Source organism: Gorilla gorilla, chromosome 5, assembly GCF_029281585.2.
Source record: "Gorilla gorilla gorilla isolate KB3781 chromosome 5, NHGRI_mGorGor1-v2.1_pri, whole genome shotgun sequence".
NCBI lineage: Eukaryota > Metazoa > Chordata > Mammalia > Primates > Hominidae > Gorilla > Gorilla gorilla.
In genome coordinates, this window is record NC_073229.2 from 103,284,310 (window position 1) to 103,305,878 (window position 21,569).

General features: G+C 38.9%; 1 protein-coding gene and 1 long non-coding RNA gene across 5 annotated transcripts in view; one reads left to right on the forward strand and one right to left on the reverse strand.

Moving 5' to 3' along the window:
* Positions 1 to 3,616: 3,616 nt before the first annotated feature.
* The window catches only part of HMGN3 (high mobility group nucleosomal binding domain 3), a 30,266-nt gene continuing 12,313 nt past the window's right edge, over positions 3,617 to 21,569 (reverse strand). The window contains exons 2-7 of one of the 4 annotated variants that reach the window (XM_019029857.4): positions 17,332 to 17,382; positions 10,931 to 10,960; positions 5,956 to 6,006; positions 4,652 to 4,765; positions 4,432 to 4,531; positions 3,617 to 4,098 (exon numbers count right to left, since the gene is read on the reverse strand). In XM_019029857.4, coding sequence (XP_018885402.1) covers positions 4,085 to 4,098; positions 4,432 to 4,531; positions 4,652 to 4,765; positions 5,956 to 6,006; positions 10,931 to 10,960; positions 17,332 to 17,382 — 360 coding nt within the window. In that variant the 3' untranslated portion in view covers positions 3,617 to 4,084. Of the gene's footprint in view, positions 4,099 to 4,190; positions 4,532 to 4,651; positions 4,766 to 5,955; positions 6,007 to 10,930; positions 10,961 to 17,331; positions 17,383 to 21,569 lie in introns of those variants that run through there. The other 3 variants (XM_004044318.5, XM_019029858.4, XM_019029856.4) reach the window with 3 other exon arrangements.
* On the forward strand, positions 10,676 to 19,429 carry LOC134758757 (uncharacterized). The gene is made up of 3 exons (XR_010134298.1): positions 10,676 to 10,922; positions 11,094 to 11,165; positions 19,361 to 19,429. It is a non-coding gene; the product is annotated as an uncharacterized lncRNA (long non-coding RNA).

Consider the following 21,569-nt stretch of genomic DNA (forward strand, 5'->3'; position numbering starts at 1 on the left):
CAGTACTATTTTTCCTTTAAAATTATTATAATAGCCATCCCAGTGGGTATAAAGTGATTCTTCATGATGTTTTTCAGTTGCAATTCCCTACTAATGACGTTGACTGTCCTCTCATATTTCATGTGCTTATTGGCCATTTGCATCCATTTTTGGAGCTATGTCTATTGAAATCTTTTGTTTTTTTTTCTTTGAGTTTTGCTCCTGTCGCCCAGGCTGAAGTGCAATGGCATGATCTCAGCTCACTACAACTTCCACCTCCTGAGCTCAAGCAATTCTCCTGCCTCAGCCTCCCTAGTAGCTGGGACTACAGTCATGTGCCACCACACCTGGCTAATTTTGTATTTTTGGTAGAGACAGGGTTTCACTATGTTGGCCAGGCTAATCTCGAACTCCTGACCTCAGGTGATCTGCCCTCGGCCTCCCAAAGTGCTAGGATGACAGATGTGAGCCACCGTGCCCAGCCTAAATTACTTATTTTTAATTTGGTTTCTTGTGCTTTTGATGTCATACCTAAGAAATCATTGCCTAATTTAAAGTCATGAAGATATACATGTAAATATTTTAAAATCGGGCTTTCAAAGACTTTCTCTTCTCCCATGAGGGAAGAGATGCATAATCACAAAGTTCCCTTTATGGCTTTAAGTGAGCCTAAGTCTCTATTTGGTGTTGTAAAATTGGGCTTATTTTCACTAGGGGATAGGAACATTACATTTAAATAAACAAACATTTTCTCCTAAATTAAAATTATTTATGTAAAGTGCTTATTACAGGACCTTAAACACATTCTGGCTATTATTATCCTAATCATTATAACCATCCTAAGATTTTAAATCGATATTCTGCATAAAATAATAAATAGAAAATAATAAAAGTTTGGCATTCATGGTAAAGGGAAAAACATTCAAAAAAGAGACGCATTAGCATGTGATAGCTGAGCTGAGACAACTTCTCTAAGCCCATTTTTTTGGTCAACCTAAGGGATAGCATTTGTACCTCTAACCAACAGTGATGTCCCCTAAAATTTGGGGATAGAAACCTTCATTTCATACCTGTTTCCAACTTCTTAATTATGTAAACATACATTTAAGATTTTATGGGATGGTTCACCTATTGTTTGACCATTGTATCTTGACTTTTGGTTCAGATTAACTTTTCACAGAACTTATAATTGGGGATTCCAGGGCCACATGCCCACTCTTGCTGCACCAGAATCCATGGGGTAGCCTCCAGAGAGAATTTTAAGTGTGCAGTAAATTTTAAGTGTACAAATAGTGCAACTCAATTACGGGGGGTACCATCTGACTCAAAGTGATTGTAGATTCATAGGGCTTTTATGATTCTCCAGCAAATTAGCAGACAAGTGTCTTAGAGAAGAACCTTTTTCTAATTTTCTATAAATTCACCAAAGGGGTAGCAGTGGGGCAGTGCATGGAGAGTCCGACAGCTTCCATGTAGTTGAAGGTAGTGTGTCCTTATCTTTGGCAGTATATTCATCAAGTTTTCAAGTTCTGGGGGACCAATTTAGGGATCCTGGGTTATTTTGGGTAGCTGTGGTCTCTGTGATATCTGCTCGGTTTTTCAATGTGGCCACGATAATATCCATATATTGTACTTAAGTAGACACCAATAGCCTACAGAATCCCTGATCTTTGTGTGTTTGATGCTATTACTGATAGCAATAATAGTAATAATTGATGCTATTAATAATAGTAATAGCATCAATGGTTATTATGAGCAACAATGATTTAAAACACACTGACTCCCCAATAGAAAAACAGACAAAATCAGAATTCACAGAAGAAATCCAAATGACCATTAAACAGAAAAAGTTTAATTTTACTAATAATAGAATACATTTAAAATTAAAAGTGAGGCATATTTTCATTTATTAGACTGACCAAAATGAGTGCTGGCAGAGGTGGAAAGAGATGGTATTCAAATGTTGGTGATGGAAGGGGAAATTGGTACATCCTTTTTGGAGGCAGTCAAAATGTCAAATGTATATTCCCTTTGATTCAGACATTCTGCTTCTGGGAAGTTATTTAGTTGAGCAGAAGAAATACATAGGTAGGCAAAGCTTTGTATATAAGCATGTTTACTGCAGTATCATTGACAGCACTGTAATATTAGAAATGATCTATTTCTCCAACTACAGATTGAATAAATTCAAAATAGGATACTGATTCATTCTCTTTTAAAAATTATATATATACATATATATGTGTGTGTGTACATAACCCTAACACACACACACATACACACACATGAGAAAGAGAAAATAGAGAAAATAGTGTGCAGTGATTATCTCTGGGATGTAGGAATGGGAGGAAAAAAGATTTTGACTTTTTGCTTTATGTATTATTGTAGTATTTGGTCTTCTTTTAAAAAAATCACTGGTATCACTTATATAATTTTTTAAAAAGTAAACCTAGGGAATTTATGGTTCACTTCTGGAATGGAAACTAGCCAGCAATATACTTCAACTGAGTACTAACTGTATACTGAAAATATTTTTGTGAAGAGTTCATTGGATACTAGATATTTTTCTTCGAGGTAAAGCAGTTTTTAGCATGTCCAAAACTCATGAATTAAAGTATGTTTCATACTCAGAAGCCAAGTAAACTATGAACAAGATTATTCTGTATATAACATGGTTGATATATGCAGTCAACTAATGACAGACTTGGGACGATGAGGCAAGTTTAAGTTCTTAGGCCCAAAATACAATCTGGAGGAGGAACTTTGTTTTTGTTCATAAGCACAATATAAAAGCGTCTAAGGCCCAAAGGAACAACAGCTTCTTTGCAGGAGTCCCTGAGCAGCACAGGCACTACCTGCCATCTTAAAAGATTCAAGTCTTCATTTAAGACGGATGCCCAGAATTCAGCTTTCCTGGAGTGCTTATGCAGTTACCAAACTTCTCAGGTTGCAAACAACAACAAAAAATTACATGTATAAAATAACTCCTCTGTTCCTGGCACTGCTATGTCCTTTCATAGACATAAAGACACTGTTTAAAATTCAAGACTCCAGCCTGGATTTTCTCCTTCCAGTAAGTCAAATACACTCCACATCCCTATTTCTTATCCTAGAAAGGAGCTCTAATAATACCCATGCCAACTCCATTCTCAAACTGATGCAAGGCTGAAACATGCTCATGTTGGGTAAAGCACTTTCAAAGCTGTGAAGTTCTCAACTGAATGCGAAGGATTTTGTACAAATGTGACTAGTATTTATCATTTCGAAAGTGGGAGATTTTCAAAGTTGAGCCTTAGTTTATGGTGTTTTTTTTTTTTTTTAACTAGCTTTGATTTAGCAGCACTATATCCTATTTATAAGGATTTTAAAAAATTAGTGCTTTATGAAGTTTTATTATACAGTAATCATTGCTGGCCACTTCTGGTATAAAGTGAATTAGATGTAATTCTTCTACATTAGCATTCATAGGTGATTTTATTAAAATAGTAACAATGTTAAAGGCCAGAAAATTAAGAAACAATTTTATTTGACTTATTGGAGATACCGCTATGGCAAGGTCTATCAAAATTCTTTATATCTTCTGCAACAATAAAATGAAACACTCCCAAAATGCAGTAAAGATACTAAGAGTCAGGTATTCTGCAGACAAGTAAACCTTTTATTTTAAACCACAAATAGTCAGCAGGTGGCCACAACTATCCATGTTTCATTAAAATCACATAAAACCTAGGTACAAAAGCACCACTGATTATTGCTCTAGAAAAACTGCATGAAAAATTCAAATATGCACAGTAAAAACACCACAGTATGCACAGGACTAAATTTTAAAGCAAGTGCATGGAATGCTGAATCAATCTTACACACAGCTTCCAATATTTAACTGATATTTATTTTACTTGAGGATGATGTAAATTTCCAAAAAGCATGACTATGAGACGATAAAATGTCCATCCTTATATATTTTCGTATGCCAACTAGTAGAGTCCTAAAAAATTAGCATTTACAAAATACTTGGTAAAAATAGCTTTTAAAAGTTGTCCCAAGAGATACATAAAATCAACCCCAATTTTTCATGACAATTCATTCTCCCTCGTTATCTACAGATTCAGTTTTCTGTGCCTGTGAAAAAGAAAGGAAAAAAAAAATATAGTTACTACTGAAACTACTATAAGCAAAGGAAATTCCACCCACCAACACACACAGTTTTGAACATTTGTTTTCTTTTTTTTTTTTCCAGCTTTACTGCAAAACCTGTTTCAACTCTAAGTGAAGAAGACAAGGCAGGAATATATTACACAAACACTTTGTTTCATTTATTGCTTTCTGCTTCTCAAACAACCACAGAAGCCTTACCTGCAAGCTCCCACTCTTCATAATGATTAAAAAAAAAAAAAACCACCACACTACTATCTGATTCTAGTCACTGCAAACATGCAGAATTTTCTACTGTACCCTTAACTCTCACTGTTTCAATCTGCCCCTTTACTGACAGTGTGCTGGGTGGGGTGCCTCTGGAGGTTGAGACATTAACAGTTGAGCGAGAGATGTGGATCTGCAATAACATTACAGGCAATAAAAAGAGACATTAAGAACGTGCTATCACCGGCTGAAGGATTGAGAAATTTCTTTAAAGACACTGATTCAATCAGTGGGAGGTATTTATGGAAAGTACCTCTTCAGCTTTAGTTTCACCATTTTCAGATGGTGCAGTACCTTCCTTTCCAGCTTCCTGCTTTTCCTCCTTCTTCCCTTTAGCACCTCTGCTAATCTTTGCTCCAGGTTCTTTCTAACAGAGGATCAAAGCACAGTGAAAGAGAATGTTAGACATGGTGTGATGATGGCTAAAATCAATCAGCCTCTGTCCAAACACAAGGTGAAGTACAACCGTTACCATCATGGTGGCCTTTATGGAGACACGGGAGCCTAATTTTGCTGGGTTTCAACTGAGTTACACTGCACAAATATGAGTCTCTGTGAAAATGTAGTAACAGGTTGCACAGAAAGTCCAGTGTACTTTCTCTTCTGTGGAAAACACAATGATTCCTCTCCTGGATTTGTTCAGTGGACCTCCCCTCCAGTAAGGGGAGAAGTGGTTCTGCCACGGAGAGAGCAGCAGCAGGACTTGGGGAAGGAGGAAGCAGAGCTGGGGAAGAACCCAGCCAGGGGGTGGCTCTGTGGCTGCTTTCCAATGAACCCCTCACGTGGAGACATGTGGCTTGCATGACTAGAAAGCTGGGAAGGTGCAGGGAAATGAAGCCCAGATGAAGAAAAGTTCCTAATTTTAAGACCAAACAACAAAAGTGAGTTCTGTTTCTGAAATCACCTACTCATGCCACTATACACATAAGTTTTAAACAATTCACATGGGACAATACCAAAGGGCAGAGTGCAGAAAAGCCATTTTGGGTAAGTTCCCTAAGAATTCTGTACTTCAGTTTCCTCATCTGCAAAACAGGATATTTGTATCTACTTCAACAGAGTTGATGTGAGGGTCATATGAGTAAAGCAATCAACCTTATCTGCCATACTATAAGGGCCTTATAAATGCTAATATTACCTGCTGGCATTATTATATTATTATTATTAGACCTCAGACTGGCCTGCGAAATCCAGTTAGATGAAGTCAGAAGCCCCTTCCCAAATTCCTCCCATAGTGGGGCAGTGCTGCCAGGGCCCAAACTCATCCCTGCTGTGTGCCACATGAACCACATGTTCACGAGGCTGCTGCCAAACCCCCTTCGGACATGAGGCTTCTCAGAGCAACATCTCTGACTTCCTGTGCCTCACTGACCAAATGGAAAACACACTCCTATTAACGCAGAAAACTGTGCTTTATGCCTTTAAGCAAGCCCGTAACAGTGGTAATGGTTTTAGTTTGGATCATTAAATACGGCCTTTCTTTGAATGATTCTGAGGTAGGGAATTATAATTTATTCATTGTTTAAAAAGCCAAAAGTGGGAAACAGCACTTCTTACCTTAGCAGATGTTTTTCTTGGTTTGGGTTCAGGTTTTGGTGGAGCAGGTTTCTGCAAAGATAATTTAAATTACACAAATACTGAAAAAAAAAAACTATCAGCACCAAAAGAAACACAAAAGGACTAACAAAGACAACTATCCATTTTGACATGGCTTTGGTCATTAAAAAGTATTTCATCCTATTTTCAGCACCAGGTAACAGCATAAAGATCTCTGCATTTCATACCTATTTTCACCCTGGGTTCACAAGGGAACTGCAGGTGAGATCGAAAAGCCGACTCCTTATTCCCTGGTCCAGAATAGCTCTCCAGGAACAGGTCTAAGCTTCTATCTCCAATGTGTCTGTTCTTCCTTTTATCACAGCACAGCAGCAAGAGGAATGACTCAGGCCCATGGCCAAAGGACTCAATGAATTCAGTTGCACTGGCCTTCCTAACAGTCTAGAAATCACAGCACAATCACTAGCAAAGCCCAACTGGTAATGAAGACTGCTGCCTGTGAAGTATTTCAAAATCACTTCCAAATCCTTCCACTTCTAATGTAGATTTCGAGTTCTGTTGCCAAGCTTCTTCCTACTTTTATTCTCCCCAATGCCAGCTCAAGGTGAGAATCTCTTGTCTAACCAGATATGCTGGGCTCATTTGTGTCTAAAGGTTTTTATTGAGAACATCATTATAGTGATAAAATGTCTACTGTTAGCTCCCAAAGTTTAAAGTTTTTCACAGATATTATTAGCCAAACAGTCCCCTAGGAAACTATTTTTCTCCTGCCTCATGTGGTCCTCCTCCAGTTCCCATGAGCAGCACCTGCACACCGTGTGACCATGGACCCTCTGCCACACAATGCTTCAGCCCTGGCCAGCTTCCCAGGGGCCTGAGACCAGGTGGCACATGCGGATAACCGGGGAAAGATAACCATTTTACACCAGGAGTTTTCTGTGGATACTTTAGGGCAAATATTTCTCTCATAGAACTAGAAAAAAGTGTACATCTCTCCTGGCACTAGAAGAATGGTTTTAAAATAGAAAACACTGGCCAGGGTCTCCCCCTATGGAGAAAAATACATGTTCCTCCCTAGTGCCTCTAGGTAATTCACGTTCACACTGAATCTGCCCCTTTTCATCAAGGGCATAAAGTGAAATTGTAGACAGTTTGATTTCAGAAGATTGGCTGTTAGAAATGACCTTTCAAATAAAAAAAGAAAATCGAGCTTGAAAAGTTAAGAAATGTTTTTATTAATCTTCTTATCACCCTAAATCTGCAGGCCAAATACAGCAGCTTTCATGGCTCTTACATTTTCAGAATTTAAAACATTTTGTCATCCTAAGCTTTGATATACTGTATTAATATACATGTTTTCTCCATTTACAGTAAACAATTTCCTTTTATATTATTTTCTGTAGGACAGACCTTTCCCTCTGACCCAGCATTCAAGTGTTTTGATAGGACCAGGAAATGAGGTTTTGTAGTCTGTAATCCTGCTGGCCTCTGAGGAGGCTCTGTTTCGGTAGCACAGGGAATGATCTCAGTGGAAGGTGCTTATATTGCTGGTTTCTGGTGCTCAGGAAAAGCTTTGTTTTAAATTTTGGTTTTCATTTGACTTACCAGGTCTGTTCCCTTAACTGCCTGGAGATTCACAACAGCAACCCCAGCTCTTAAGTCCTCCTAGTGACTGACACCTCTTCCTAATATGGTTTGGCTGTGTCCCCACTTAAATCTCATCTTGAATTGTAACTCCTACAACTCCCAGGTGTCATGCGAGGAACCCAGTGGGAGGTGATTGAATTATGGGGGTGGGTCTTTCCTGCACTGTTCTCATGATTAGCGAATGAGTCTCATGAGATCTGATGGCTTTAATAACAGGAGTTTCCCCGCACAAGCGCTCTCTCTCTTTGCCTGCCACCATCCACGTAAGACATAATTTGCTCCTTTTGTCTTTCTCCATGATTGGGAGCCTTCCCCAGCCACATGGAACCATGGAACTGTAAGTCCAATTAAACCTTTTTCTTTTGTAAATTGTCCAGTCTTGGGTATGTCTTTATCAGCAGCGTGAAAATGGACTAATACAGTAAATTGGTACCAGAAGAGTGGGGCACTGCTGAAAGATAACTGAAAATGTGGAAGTGACTTTAGAACTGGGTAACAGACAGAGGTTGGAACAGTTTGGAGGGCTCAGAAGAAGACAAGAAAATGTGGGAAAGTTTGGAACTTCCTAGAGACTTGCTGAATGGCTGTGACCCTTCCTAAAGATTTGTTGAATGGCTTTAACTAAAATGCTTATAATGATATTGACAATGAAATCCAGGCAGAGGTGGTCTCAGATAGAGATGAGGAACTTGTTAAGAACTGAAGCAAAGGTGACTCTTGTTACATTTTAGCAAAGAGACTGGCAACATTTTGCCCCTGGTCTAGAGATTTGTGGAACTTTGAACTTGAGAGAGATGATTTAGGGTATCTGGTGGAAAAAATTTCAAAGCAGAAAAGCATTCAAGAGGTGACTTGGGTGCTGTTAAAGGCAATCAGTTTTAAAAGGGAAACAGAGCAGAAAAGTTTGGAAAATTTGCAGCCTGGCAATGCGATAGAAAAGAAAATCCCATTTTCTGAGCTGAGGAGAAATTCAAGCCGGCTGCAGAAATTTGCATGAGTAATGAGGAGCCAAATGTTACGGACAAGACAATGGGAAAAATGTCTCCAGGGCACGTGACAGACCTTTGCAGCAGCCTCTCCCATTACAGTCCCAGAGGTTTAGGAGGAAAAAATGGCTTCGTGGGCCTGACCCAGGGTCCCTCTGCTCTGTGCAGTCTAGGGACTTGGTGCCCTGTCTCCCAGACGCTCCAGCTGTGACTAAAAGGGGCTAAGGTACAGGGGCTATTGCTTCAGTGTGTGGAAGCCCCAAGCTTTGGCAGCTTCCATGTGGTGTTGATCCTGCGAGTGTGCAGAAGTTAAGAATTGAGGTTTGGGAACCTCTGCGTAGATTTCAGAAGATGTATGGAAACAACTGGATGCCCAGGCAGACGTTGTTGCAGAGGCAGGGTCCTCATGGATAACCTCTGCTAGGGCAGTGCAGAAGGGCAATGTGGGGTTGAAGCCCTCACACAGAGTCCCTACTGGGGAACTGCCTAGTGGAGCTATGAGAAGAGGGCCACTGCCCTCCAGACCCCAGAATGGTAGATTCACTGGCAGTTTGCACCGTGTGCCCGGAAAAGCTGCAGCCACTCAATGCCAGCCTGTGAAAGCAGCCAGGAGGGAAGCTGTATCCTGAAAAGCCACAGGGGCGGAGTTACCCAAGACCATGGAAACCCACGTCCTGCATCAGCGTGACCTGGATGCAAGAAAAGGAGTCAAAGATCATTTTGGAGCTTTAAGATTTGACTGCCCTGCTGGATTTCGGACTTGCATGAGGCCTGTAGCCCCTATGTTTTGGCCAATTTCTTCCATTTGGAATGGATGTATTTACCCAATATCTGTATCCCCATTTTACCCAAGAAGTAACTAACTTGCTTTTGATTTTACAGGCTCACAGGTGGAAGGCACTTGCCTTGTCTCAGATGAGACTTTGGACTTTTGAGTTAATGCTGAAATGAGTTAAGATTTGGGGGACTGTTGGGAAGGCATGATTGGTTTTGAAATGTGAGGACATGAGATTTGGGCGGGGCTGGGGGCAGAATGATATGGTTTGGCTATGTCCCCACCCAAATGTCATCTTGAATTATAACTCCCACAGTTTCCATGTGTCATGGGAGGAACCTGGTGGGAGGTGATTGAATTATGGGGCGGGTCTTTCCTGTGCTGTTCTTGTGAAAGTGAATGAGTCTGGTGAGATCTGATGGTTTTAAAAATGGGAGTTTCCCTGCACAAGCTCTCTCTCTGCCTGCTGCCATCCACATAAGATGTGACTTGCTCCTCATCTTCCACCATGACTGTGAGGCTTCCCCAGCCACATGGAACTATAAGTCCAATTAAACCTCCTTCTTTTGTAAAATGCCCAGTCTTGAGTATGTCTTTATCAGCAGTGAGTGTGAAAACAGACTAATATACTTCCTTATGAGACTCATGTGAAACACTGGCTTGCCTGATCCAAACAGCTGTATTTCTGAACTTGTGAGTGGTCCTAATACCCATTTTTGCTTTGATTCCTTATATTGTATCAGGCACAGATTTGGGTTGAGAATGAAATCCATGCTTTCCTGAAGACCAAAGTAGCATGAAGCTTCTGTAATAGCTAGTATGGGGATATACTAATATAGTGTCAGCCAAAATGCCAATGCCTTTCCCTCTACCTTCTCAGTGGGAAGTCTGGGCTGCAGGAATTTTAACCAAAATCCTCCACTAGAGTCCAGCTAATCTCTCAGGAGAGCAGCAAAAGAGAAGAGCATAAGAACCAGTAAGGAGCACAGGTTGGTGAGGAAGAGCTGAAGGATGTCCACCTCAGAGGCTCAGCCACATCTGCCCATCTCAGCTTGTATCCTAACCCCGCAAGAATCTCCTGGCCCACAGAAGGAGACACCAAATAGCAAAGTAGAATTATTACTATTACAAAGATTCTTTAGGTCTGAAATGAGGCTACAGTATATGGACTCAGACAACTTTCAGAACATTCTCATACATACATTCTAAAGTATGAGTTGTGGACAGAGAATCAGAATTCTGTCCACTTCAGCACATCATAGGTAGAATCTGAAGACCGGAACTTTGCCTAATATACTACTTTTGTTTCAGAGATCTAGCAATGTCAAACAACATCCTGCTTTATATTCTTCGTTATGGGGCTGGCCACTGTTTTTCTGACACATTTGATCAAGTGAATTGCTTGGCAACACTGGTCAAATTTGCTAGACATGAGGACCCTAGGTAATTTTCAAAAAGAAAATAAGCTCATCGGAAACCATGTTAATCTTCCTTTTGCTGCTTCACTTTGGACAAAGGGAACATGTACTCATAAGAACTAACACTGAAGTGGTTCTAAGGTACTTACCGCTGACAATCTGGCAGACCGTCTTGTGGGCTACAAAGGGAATGGAAAAATATACATATTTTTTGGTGATTACACAAAACGAAGTTGATTTTTAAAAATCTATTCTTAATATACCTTACTTTGTTGAATGACTATAATGTATGATTCCCATCACCTTCTCCAGGTAAGCACAGTGAAACATATCCCAAGTCCCCTGGGCACGATGACACTCAAGAGGAAGTGTTTCTAAAAAGGGGTAGGTATACTGTTCAAATAAACGGCTTCTCCCAACTAAGGGTGTGGTGAATAAGTAAGGGAAATGAAGATCAACTTAGGCTTTATCCCAAATTAAAACCTCTACTTTTATGACAAAATCAACAGCAAGAACATTGAGGTGCTATTTAAGAGCTAGTCTTCAGTCTGACTCCAGCTCCTTAAAAATGGAACTAAAGCTTTTAAGTTAATACAAGAAGAGACTTATGCAATTGTGTAGAAACCAAAATAGCAGGAGTTCCCCATCTTGCTGCTATGTTAGAAATGAAAATGACTACAAATCTTGGCAGTTGACAAGAAAGGCTTCTTTTTACCTATAACAAAACAAACACATTTATCTAGTAGTATATGTTCAAAGGATGTAACTAGAATTAAAAGTGCATTAATTTTTTCTTTTAATTTCAAAGTTTAGAAAATTTACAGAGAAACTGTGTAGAAATTGATATTTTGGGGAAATCTTTTTTTCTTCAAGGATATTACAAGTTAACAGCAAATGACCCTGAAAAGAAAATCTAAATTAACAGAACTGTCCTAGGCATTTCAGCAATAACACACAAAATTGATATTCTACTTACCATCCAACCTACGGTGGCTCCCCAAGGGATTTCACATTCTAAAAGCATAACTGCCTTTTTAAAAAAAGTGCTCTAGAAATAAATACTCCATACTTTTTGTCTGTTTTATTCACTGCTCCATCTCCAGTACAGTAGGGTACTGGCCAACATATAGTACAAACTCAGTATTTGCTGAATAAATGAATCCAAGCCTTTCCCTAATTCTCACTGCCTTATGCAGACTTTGCCTCATTACAATAGCTTAAATGTTTCAAATAATTTTTCCTAAGGGGGACAGCAAAAATGGTCAGTAGGAATCCATGCCATAATTATGAGGAATCATGGAATTCTTGAAGTGGGGCTAAGGTCAGTCTAGGTCAGCCAGTCAGGCCAAACTGGAAGAAGTATTTCTTGCCATCTCCACATCTAAGAACCTTCTTGCTGAAAATAGCCAGAGAAGCTAAACTCATCTTTCTTTAAACTACAGAAGGAAATGAAGGGCCAGAGCCTCCATGAATACTTTTAACCCTGGAGTCTCGAAGAAAGATCAGAGCTGGACTTAAGGCCAGCTAGGAGAATGTGCTGAGAATGAAAGGCTGTGCAGGTTAAGTGATTGGGTGGGATACACTCACTGCACAGAGTAAAAGCTTGTACAACTCAGCACATAGCCCTGTGAATTAGTACAGGAGGAGTGTGTGTCAGATTCTCCATAGAACCATAGTGCCTGCTATGGTTATCAAGGGTGCATTCCTGACAGTGCACCCATAAGTCCCTGGGAACCAGAATCCAAATCCTGCAATACTTTTCCCAGCATGGTTAACTGTATTAAGTATACTGAAGGCAACATTTTCAAGTAAACCGGGCAATAAGAGGGTATCTTGTGTTTTTTTAATGTACTTTCTGAGCATAGAGGAGCAAAGAGCAGCTTCCAATTACCCAACAGAGCTCAGCTTTGAAGCTTCAGTGTGGCCTCAAGGACTATCCATGTCTCACAAACTACAGCAGGCAGAACAATACCTTCCAAGATGAAAGTGACAGTCTCCATGCTAAAGAGAGGTGAAAGAGCCTTATCTGACTCCCTCTCCACTTGATGTCAACTCATGTGCACCATGTTGGTCTTGCCTCACATTCACCTCATCTGACACGGCTCCATACCTCCTTGCACAGGACCACCTTCTCTTATATTTCTATGGCTCCAATATGTAGCAGGGGCCCTCAATAAGTGTTGAGATGAACAGAAGGGGTAAGCACCAGAAACATACAGCAACTGTGAATTTGTAGGGAGGGGAAGAAGTCCTAGAGCCACTACTCAGTTACTCTTTAGTTTGGGGCCTGAAAAGGGGCCAAACATGTTAGCCATTACTCAAAACTGCCTCCCTATCTGCCATCTAGTTGTCTTGAATAAAATCTCCATGAAGTGAGGCAAAATCATGTGAAAAGTTCCCCAGCTGCGACACTGTTGTTCCTCTCCATGTGAACACCTGAACATACCGAATAGACTAAGTGATGCCAGAGAGCTCTTTGGGATTTCCAGAGACATTCCAATCTAAGCACTGCTCTACCGGGACTAACAGCTGTTCTGATCCAAAGGACTTAATACCTTTTAAAAATTCAGGTCCAGTACAGGAGTTCCAAAATAAAAAGCCTAGGAAATTAATGCAAAAAAAAAAAAAAAAAAAAAAAAAGCCTAAGCTGTCTAAACCAGCCAGTCCCTGAAAATCCTATCTTCTATTATAAAATCATTTTATGACTTGCTACCTACAATTTCCCAGCTCTTCTTTCTATGCCATTAAAAAAGACTTTTCTTACATTTTCTTTTCCAGTAGCTATCATAAGAGATTTTCGTTTTCACTGCAAACAGTGGAGGCTGAGATGAACGTTTCACTCACAGTCAGCAGTACTGATTATGCATACAAGTATGGACACCTTCCTGGAAAGTTCTATCAGCTTTCACAGCCTTAAAATCTGTAAATTATTGGACTATATTTATTGGATATGAAATAGATTAGACTGCTATTTTTTCCTTTTTAAAACACTAACAAGTGAAGTACTCATTTGAGACTCAGATTGTTGGGTGGGACTACTAGGGGAAAAAAAAAGCTATTAAGAATTTCTCTTGTTTTTTTTTTTTTAATTGTGAATCCTCAGGAAAAGTGGTCCAGAGACTGCTCCTCAGCACTTCTCTGACATTCGCTATTTCCCTTCCTTGCTTTGTTTTCCTTAATTGCCAATATCCAATTATTTTACTAGCTCTCAGGGAGGGAAGGAGGGCTTTTAGAATGAAAAGTCATCATTGATAAATATGACAAACAGATACGACAAATGTGAGGGTTTGCCACTATGGTATACAGGTGCTGGTCACAATGGAATTATCCCATAGGCATCATCCCATAGGCATGATCATCCTTTAGGTTGGAGAAAATTCTGGTGAAGCCTATTCTGAAAGACATGAAATCTTCTACTTTAATATCCTGGTTGCAAAAGCAACATAGAAGTCTAATCTCCCAATGACAAAGTACACAGGGATAGCTAGATTCAGCAGAATCACTGCACTTTGCTGGATACTGCTTGAAACACATGGACTATTCCTTTGGAATGTGGGAGTATTTTTATTTTTATGAGATGTTTTTGCTCCTGAGCCTGACCATGTACCTCCAAGCAAAACCCAAAAGTCAAGTTGCTTTTAATTCTAAAAAAAAAAATGCCTAAAAAGAAATTGCCTTTTTTTCAAAACTGGGAAGTAGAAAAGTTTGTACCTCAGAGCCTTGGCTGGGAATAGACAAGACAGAAAAATGGATACTGGATTACCAGATTTTTAGGACTGCCATAAAGGGCCATAGAGATAGCGGATTTTGGAGCAGGAGATGCAGATATCTTTCCTGGTTCTGCTATTTACAAGTTCTAACACCCAGGGAAAATCATGTTTCTCTGAGAACTTTGCTCTAGTTAAAATAGGGATAACATCTGTCAATCTGTCCTCAAAAATAGCACTTCTCTGACATTCACTATTCTCCTTCCTTACTTTGTTTTTCTTCATAGCTAATATTCAATCATTTTATTTTACTCTCTCTCCCGCTAAAAGGAAGCTCCATGAAAGCAGGGATTTTTACTTCTTTTGTTCACTGTGGGATCTGGAGAGCTTAGAACAGTGCTTGGCGCATTATAGGTGCTTATACATTTTTGTTGAGGAATAATCTGCCTTCCTCTCATTTTAGAGTTACTATATGGACCAGACAAAATAATGGATGTAAAAGGGTTTGTAACTGTTGATTGTAATGACTATAATGTATTATTTTGGTTATTTACTGTCCAAGTCCCCTGAAGTACTATCTTCTGCACAATGCCTTCCAATATGGCAGTGGAAGAGGATTTTCAAAAGAGAATCCCCCTTAGTAACTGTTATCTATTCACTAAAGTCAAGGTGGTGCATACTCAATGACATAACTGGAAAATTCAGTCAATCTAGTGGGAAAGAAAAAAAATCAATTAATCAATACACTGACAGTTTTTACCCGAAACCATCAGCAAACTAACTGACCTTTTCACTTTCTAAATAACTGTGTTGATGTCCTGAAGACATTATCATGAGTTTTAATCTGGCCTTGGCTTAAATGACAGGTAGAGCCTTGTCTAGAAACCATTTTTATTAACAACAAAAAATACATAAAATATATAGAAATAATATAAAATAAAATATAAAAATAACAATTAAAAATAAAAACATAATAAAAAAATTAGCCAGGTGTGGTAGCATGCACCTACAGTCCCAGCCACTTGGAGGCTGAGATGGGAGAATCACTTGAGCCAGGGAGATCGAGACTGCAGTGAGCTATGATCTTGCCACCTCACCCACTCCAGCCTGGATTACAGAGTGACATGCTATCTCAAAAAATAAAATAAAATAAAATAATATGTATAAGACAGCCGTACAAGCAAAACCACACACATATCCTTTATATATACATTCTCACAAGCTTGATTTACTTTTGCTGTAGTGGAATTGGAAAGACAATCAAAGATTACTGGGTGCCATGGTGTTTCTAGGTTTTTTGACTGACAAATCAATTTAAATGCCAATCCCTAAGGAAAAACCCAAATGCTTTTGTTTTGGTGTCCAAATCTTAAAAACATTAAGGTTAGTTATACTTAGCCAACTGTTCTAAAAATCACATTTTGCCATTTCCCTAGAAAATTCAAGCATTTATCATTTTTTGGTTGGTTCTTGCATGAGTGTGATGACTCTGTTTTGGATAACAAACTTCATGATTATTCCAAACTCTGTCAAACAGTGAATGCTAGGTACATGGATGATGGGGACAGACTGTTTTGTTTTGCTTTTAAATTATTTCTTTATAGGTTCTGTTTAAGATTTTCCACTTGGCAGAATGAATTTCCTTGTACAAATCTTGTGCAGGGGTTTTGGTATCATGATAAACTCCTCTGAATTATTAACCACATTATGAATCACCCAAAGAACCTGTAACTAGATATTGTTTTTGTCTCACCCATGACCCCTTTTAGTTGATAAGTTCAAGGGTAACATCTGCAGTTTTCCACCTATTCTAAAGCCCTGTGCAAAGGGAATGGTTGTCATCAAGTTATATCTCTTTTCCTACTGTTTAGCCCATCTTTTTTTAGAGGTTCATAACAATAACTGTGGATGGTCAAATCTAAGAATCTCTTCCAAGTTTCTAGACTTTTGGAGGTTTCTGAATTTTAAAACAAAACATCTTTGAATCATTGCCTAATTAATTATCCCAATATCCTCAGTGTTCCCAATTTAAAAAAAAGCTTTAATATTTTGACATATTGTGTATCCCTCTATAGTTCTTTTTTTTTTTTTTAGAGTCTCTCTCGCTCTGTCACCCAGGCTGGAGTGCAGTGGTGTGATCTCGGCTCACTGCAACCTCCACCTCCCAGGTTCACGCCATTCTCCTGCCTCAGCCTCCCGAGTAGCTGGGACTACAGGTGCCCACCACCACGCCTGGCTAACTTTTTATATTTTTAGTAGAGATGGGGTTTCACCGTGTTAGCCAGGATGGTCTCTATCTCCTGACCTCGTGATCCGCCCGCCTCGGCCTCCCAAAATGCTGGGATTACAGGCGTGAGCCACTGTGCCCGGCCTATAGTTTTTGATTTTAGAGATGATCCTTCTCAGGCAAAATATTCAGAACCTAAAAAGTGACTTATAATCCACTCATTGGAGCATAGAATTTATGAGATCAACAGTCTTTCATTTTCTTGCTGTGAAAGGCAGACTTTGTTCTCCTTGATGAATTTACCTATTATCTTACTCTTTGCCCAGAAGGAATTCTCAGTATCTGCTTTAACAGAAAGCAGGGCTGACAGGTAGAAACATAAACAACACAGTAAGTGGAAAATGCCTCATCAATATACCCAACTGAAACACACCTAGGCCAAGCGAGACTACATATAGACACTTATCGCTGTTTCAGGTAGTCTTAACAACCTTGATCATTCATATTAAACTTTGTTCATACAATTGTCCGCATTTCATTCAGATGCAGACAATCCTAACAATATTAAACATTTCAATGTAAATAATTAAATATAGGATGTCAAAGATATACTTACCTCTTGTTTAGTTACTTTGGATCCATCTTTGCCCTCTGTATTCTCTGGAGACTAGAAAGAAAATATTTCAGTGAATTGTATTTAAATTGGAAAACACACATTAGAAAAATGTTTTTAAAAAGTTATCTCATTCCCAGGACAAGACAAGCCAACAGATTTTTTTGCAAAGAAAAAGTAAATTACAACAGGGTATGTCTTTTACACACCTACGTGCATGCATGCACACACACGGTAGATAGCTGCATAACTGCTCGACTTTTAAAGCAGAAATGGTGAAAGAACGATGTGATTCCCTGTTCTCAATGTGCATTCACCCTAAGCGACTTTCATTTATCTTTGATGATTCCAGTTAAAGAACAGGGGCCAGAGGTCAGTGGCAGGACTGCCTGGGAGCCACGCTCTTGTTCCATTTGCTTGTTCCAGTCACTCCATTCCTTTAAGATAAGGGCAGGATGCTGGTAAAGCCCAGGCCAACCACAAAAGCACATTTTCATCCCATCCTTGCCTAGCCTTGATTTCTAGCCCATTTCTTGATATGAACTGACAAATTTATCATAGATTACCATTTTTCCATTATCAACTCCAGCATCTCTACTAAACTCCCAGCCTTGGCATGACAGCCAGGCTACGTGCCACCCCCAGCTGATTTATTTCCAGGTTTTCATCCATCCCCTGGGGCAGCACCTGCCTCCTCTTGTAACAGCTCAAACCTGATTCCTTTAAAGGATGTGTATACTATGGGAAAAACATATCTTATATTTTCTTTATATTTTAAAGTAAAATGTACTTTGGATTTATTGGACACTGCACATGTCCCAATATTTTTTATTGGCTAAGAGTTATTAAATAATATTAAAACAACTAAACTACTTAGAAAACTAGACTATTTAACATTTTTAAACTACATAAAGTTAGAAAGTGAATACTTAGTCTCTGTGGCACAAATAGGCTGCTGATCTGAATAGAGCTCCTGTTAGAAAAAAATACAAATAGCAAACTGACATTTGACACGATGTTTGGCTCAGCAAAATAAAACAGCTATGTGGTAATGCCTCATCTGATAAAATGAGAACAAAATTCAAGAGATCATAAAACCCACTGTTTGAGGCTAGTGACATTGTAAATTAATATAATCGTTTCAAAGAACAACTTGGCAATATGAAGAAGACACAGAGGACTAATATGATGACCTAGTAATTTCAATTTTGGTACCTGGACTCAGAAAAAGAAACTCTTTGTAAAAATATGGTTTTATTTGTACTATTTCTGATATGGAATAAGTGGAAGCAACTCATGTATCAGTAAATAATAGATAAATGATTAAGTAAACTATTACTTATTTACATATTTATGTAACAGTGAATGGAATTAAAAAGTTAGGCGATGTAAATACATGAAAAGTCCACATAAAATAAGGCTAAATTCAAAAACTTAGGTCATAAAAATGTACGCAAAACAAAGGTCCTAAGTATATATAAAAGTCTTTAGGAAAGATAAAAGCTTTTCTTCAAGGCAAAGGACCCAATGACCTTTCTCTATTCCCTAGAGCTGCCCATTACCCAGAGCCTATCATATGCCCTCTTTCCAGAACCTCCCATGTCATGGATTTCTCTGTTTCCAAATTAACCATCTCCCCTCCTCCGTGGAACCTTCTCAATTATGAAGAAACAGTTTTCTCTTTTTTGTACTCCACTCTCTTGCACAGGAATATTTCATTTATAGATCTTGTGTTAATCAGTCAGTTGTGGTAGAGATGGCAAAATCTTAGTCTGAGCATATGAAGATAATTGCTAGGTGGACCACTGGTCTTTGCTCACTTCCATGGCTACAAACTCAACCCTTCTGGCCACACAACAGACCCTTGGTTGTCTAGGAGTGCTGGGCTTTCATTCAGACCTGTCAGGTCACTCAGTAGATTTCAGTCTAGGGTACTCTCTACCTATAATTGATAGGCAGTTAAAGCAGCAGTACATAGCTATTATAAGAAAAACTGATGTTAATGACATTATTTTCATATTTTTCTATGCAGTGGATCAGTGACAGGCAATATGATGGAGTTCAATCTCTAAACACCGACCTAGTAATGTTTGTATGGGATGCAAATTATTCAAAAAAGAGAAACTTGGAAAGGCACTGCATGAAAAAAGCAGGTACACTGAAAATGTGAATGCCTTCAGACAAATGAACATAAGACTCTGGATGTAAAGAGCTAGCAAAGCTCGTTTCTCTGGCAATCTACCACAATGGCTTTCTATTAGCAAGCATTTAATACATCTGCAGTCAGGAACAATCAATCTTTACCGGGGATCAGTGTGATACAATGGTATGAATGCAGGATGTAAGCTCAAGACACCTGGTTTGAATCTTGGCTCTATACCTAGAAGCTGTATGATCTGGGACAGTGACTTGATCACAGTGGCTCAGTCTCCTTCATCCATGAATGATAGATGATAATGACAGCTAACTCAAAGGGTACTGCTTATGATCAAGTGAGATACTGGAGAAAGCATTTCATAAACTGTAAATTGTTACACAGAGATTATGCAATAAAAAAGATCTTTAGTCTTCTAAATTATACAGTATGAAACTATATTCAACAGAGCCTTAAAGTTGAGCACATTTCCTTACATCCAGATTCCCTGCAAACTGGTTATCTGTTTTTGTTGCACAGAGTAACAGGTAGACTATTTTGGAAAGACCTACCATTATAAGCTGTCTTATCACGTAACCCTCTCCATCAATTAACACTAAGCCACAGGCCGGAGACAGGAAGGAAGAGAGCATGGTTTTAAGGGATTAAAACAGAAACCCAAAGCTTTTTGTGCCAAGGGATTGCGAAGAATAAAAACATAGAAAGGAGGGAAACAAAAGGTTGGGGGTGGATATAGGGGATCTCAGATGTACTTCAACCTTCTGGCAGGTGGATGTGAAAGATGAGGAGAGTTAGATGGGATGCAGGGACTGCCAAGGCAAAGGGGGCTCTTGCCCCACTCTCCAGGACACAACAGGCTTACACTAATCCAGTTTGAACCAAGAATGGTCAAGAGGGCCCAAATCATGGTCAAATAAAAAGGTCTCATGCATGTATCCACGTCTGCAAGAGATGTTTTAACTTTTTGTTGTTGGTTTCTCATGCCTTTTAAGGAAGCTGCTTATGTGAGGATACTCCTGTATGCTCTCACCCTGTACCAGCCCTAGGCTTTGTTTCTTATCCCTTCTGGCACACCCCAAGAAGGAAAACAATGGGGAGTGGGGAGGGAAGGAATGCTTGCTCAATTAGATTTTAAGACTTAAAAATAATAAACAATATAGGTAACTAACACTTATACAACAATATGATACTTAAAAGAGACACCAAAAACTCAAGGATATAGAAAGCATGAAAATAAAAGGATGTTGAAAAAATATATACTTAGCTAAAATTAATTAAAAAGTAGAAACAACCTAAATATATGTCATCAGAAGGATATATACACTGTGGTATATAATCAAATGATATGTAGCAGTGAACACAAATGAACTATGGGTGTGCACATCAACAGAGATGAATCTCACAAATGTAATGCTGGGCAAAAAAGGGAAGTCATGGCACGATTTTAAATAAAGTTTGAAAATACAAATACAAGAAAAGTCTATAAAGAAAAGCATAACAAATGATAACTGCAAAATCACGACTGAGGTTACCTTTTGCTGAGGAAAGGGAGGGTAATTTGACTGGGAAAGACAAAGTCATTGGTAAGAGTTATATTTCTTAAGCTAGATGGTGGTTTATTATTATGTAAATAATATTTATTTAGATACTACGTATGCATGTATGTTTTATATTAAAATGTTTTTGATTCATACAAAATAGAAATTTTGAAGCTAATAAAAGCAGGCTCATTGAAATAAAAAACTCAAAACATGGATAAACTCTAGACCAGACACAGTAGGAACTGCCATAGACTGCTGAGGAATTAAGAATGCAACAAAGAACAACAAAAGGATGAACAAAAGAGAGGTTAGGTGATGTGGTTAATTGAGAAGCTCCACAACTATCTAATAGGCATTTCAGAAGCAGAGAAAGAGGTATCAGTAGGAAGGCAAAGACATAATGACTATTTTCCCAAAGTAAAGTCTTGACTCCCCAGATTGAACACTCACACCAAGGAACAAACTGAAAACAAAACAAAACAAACAAAATAATACAACAGGACATATTGTAATAAAACTACAAAGCATCAAGGAAAATGAGAAAA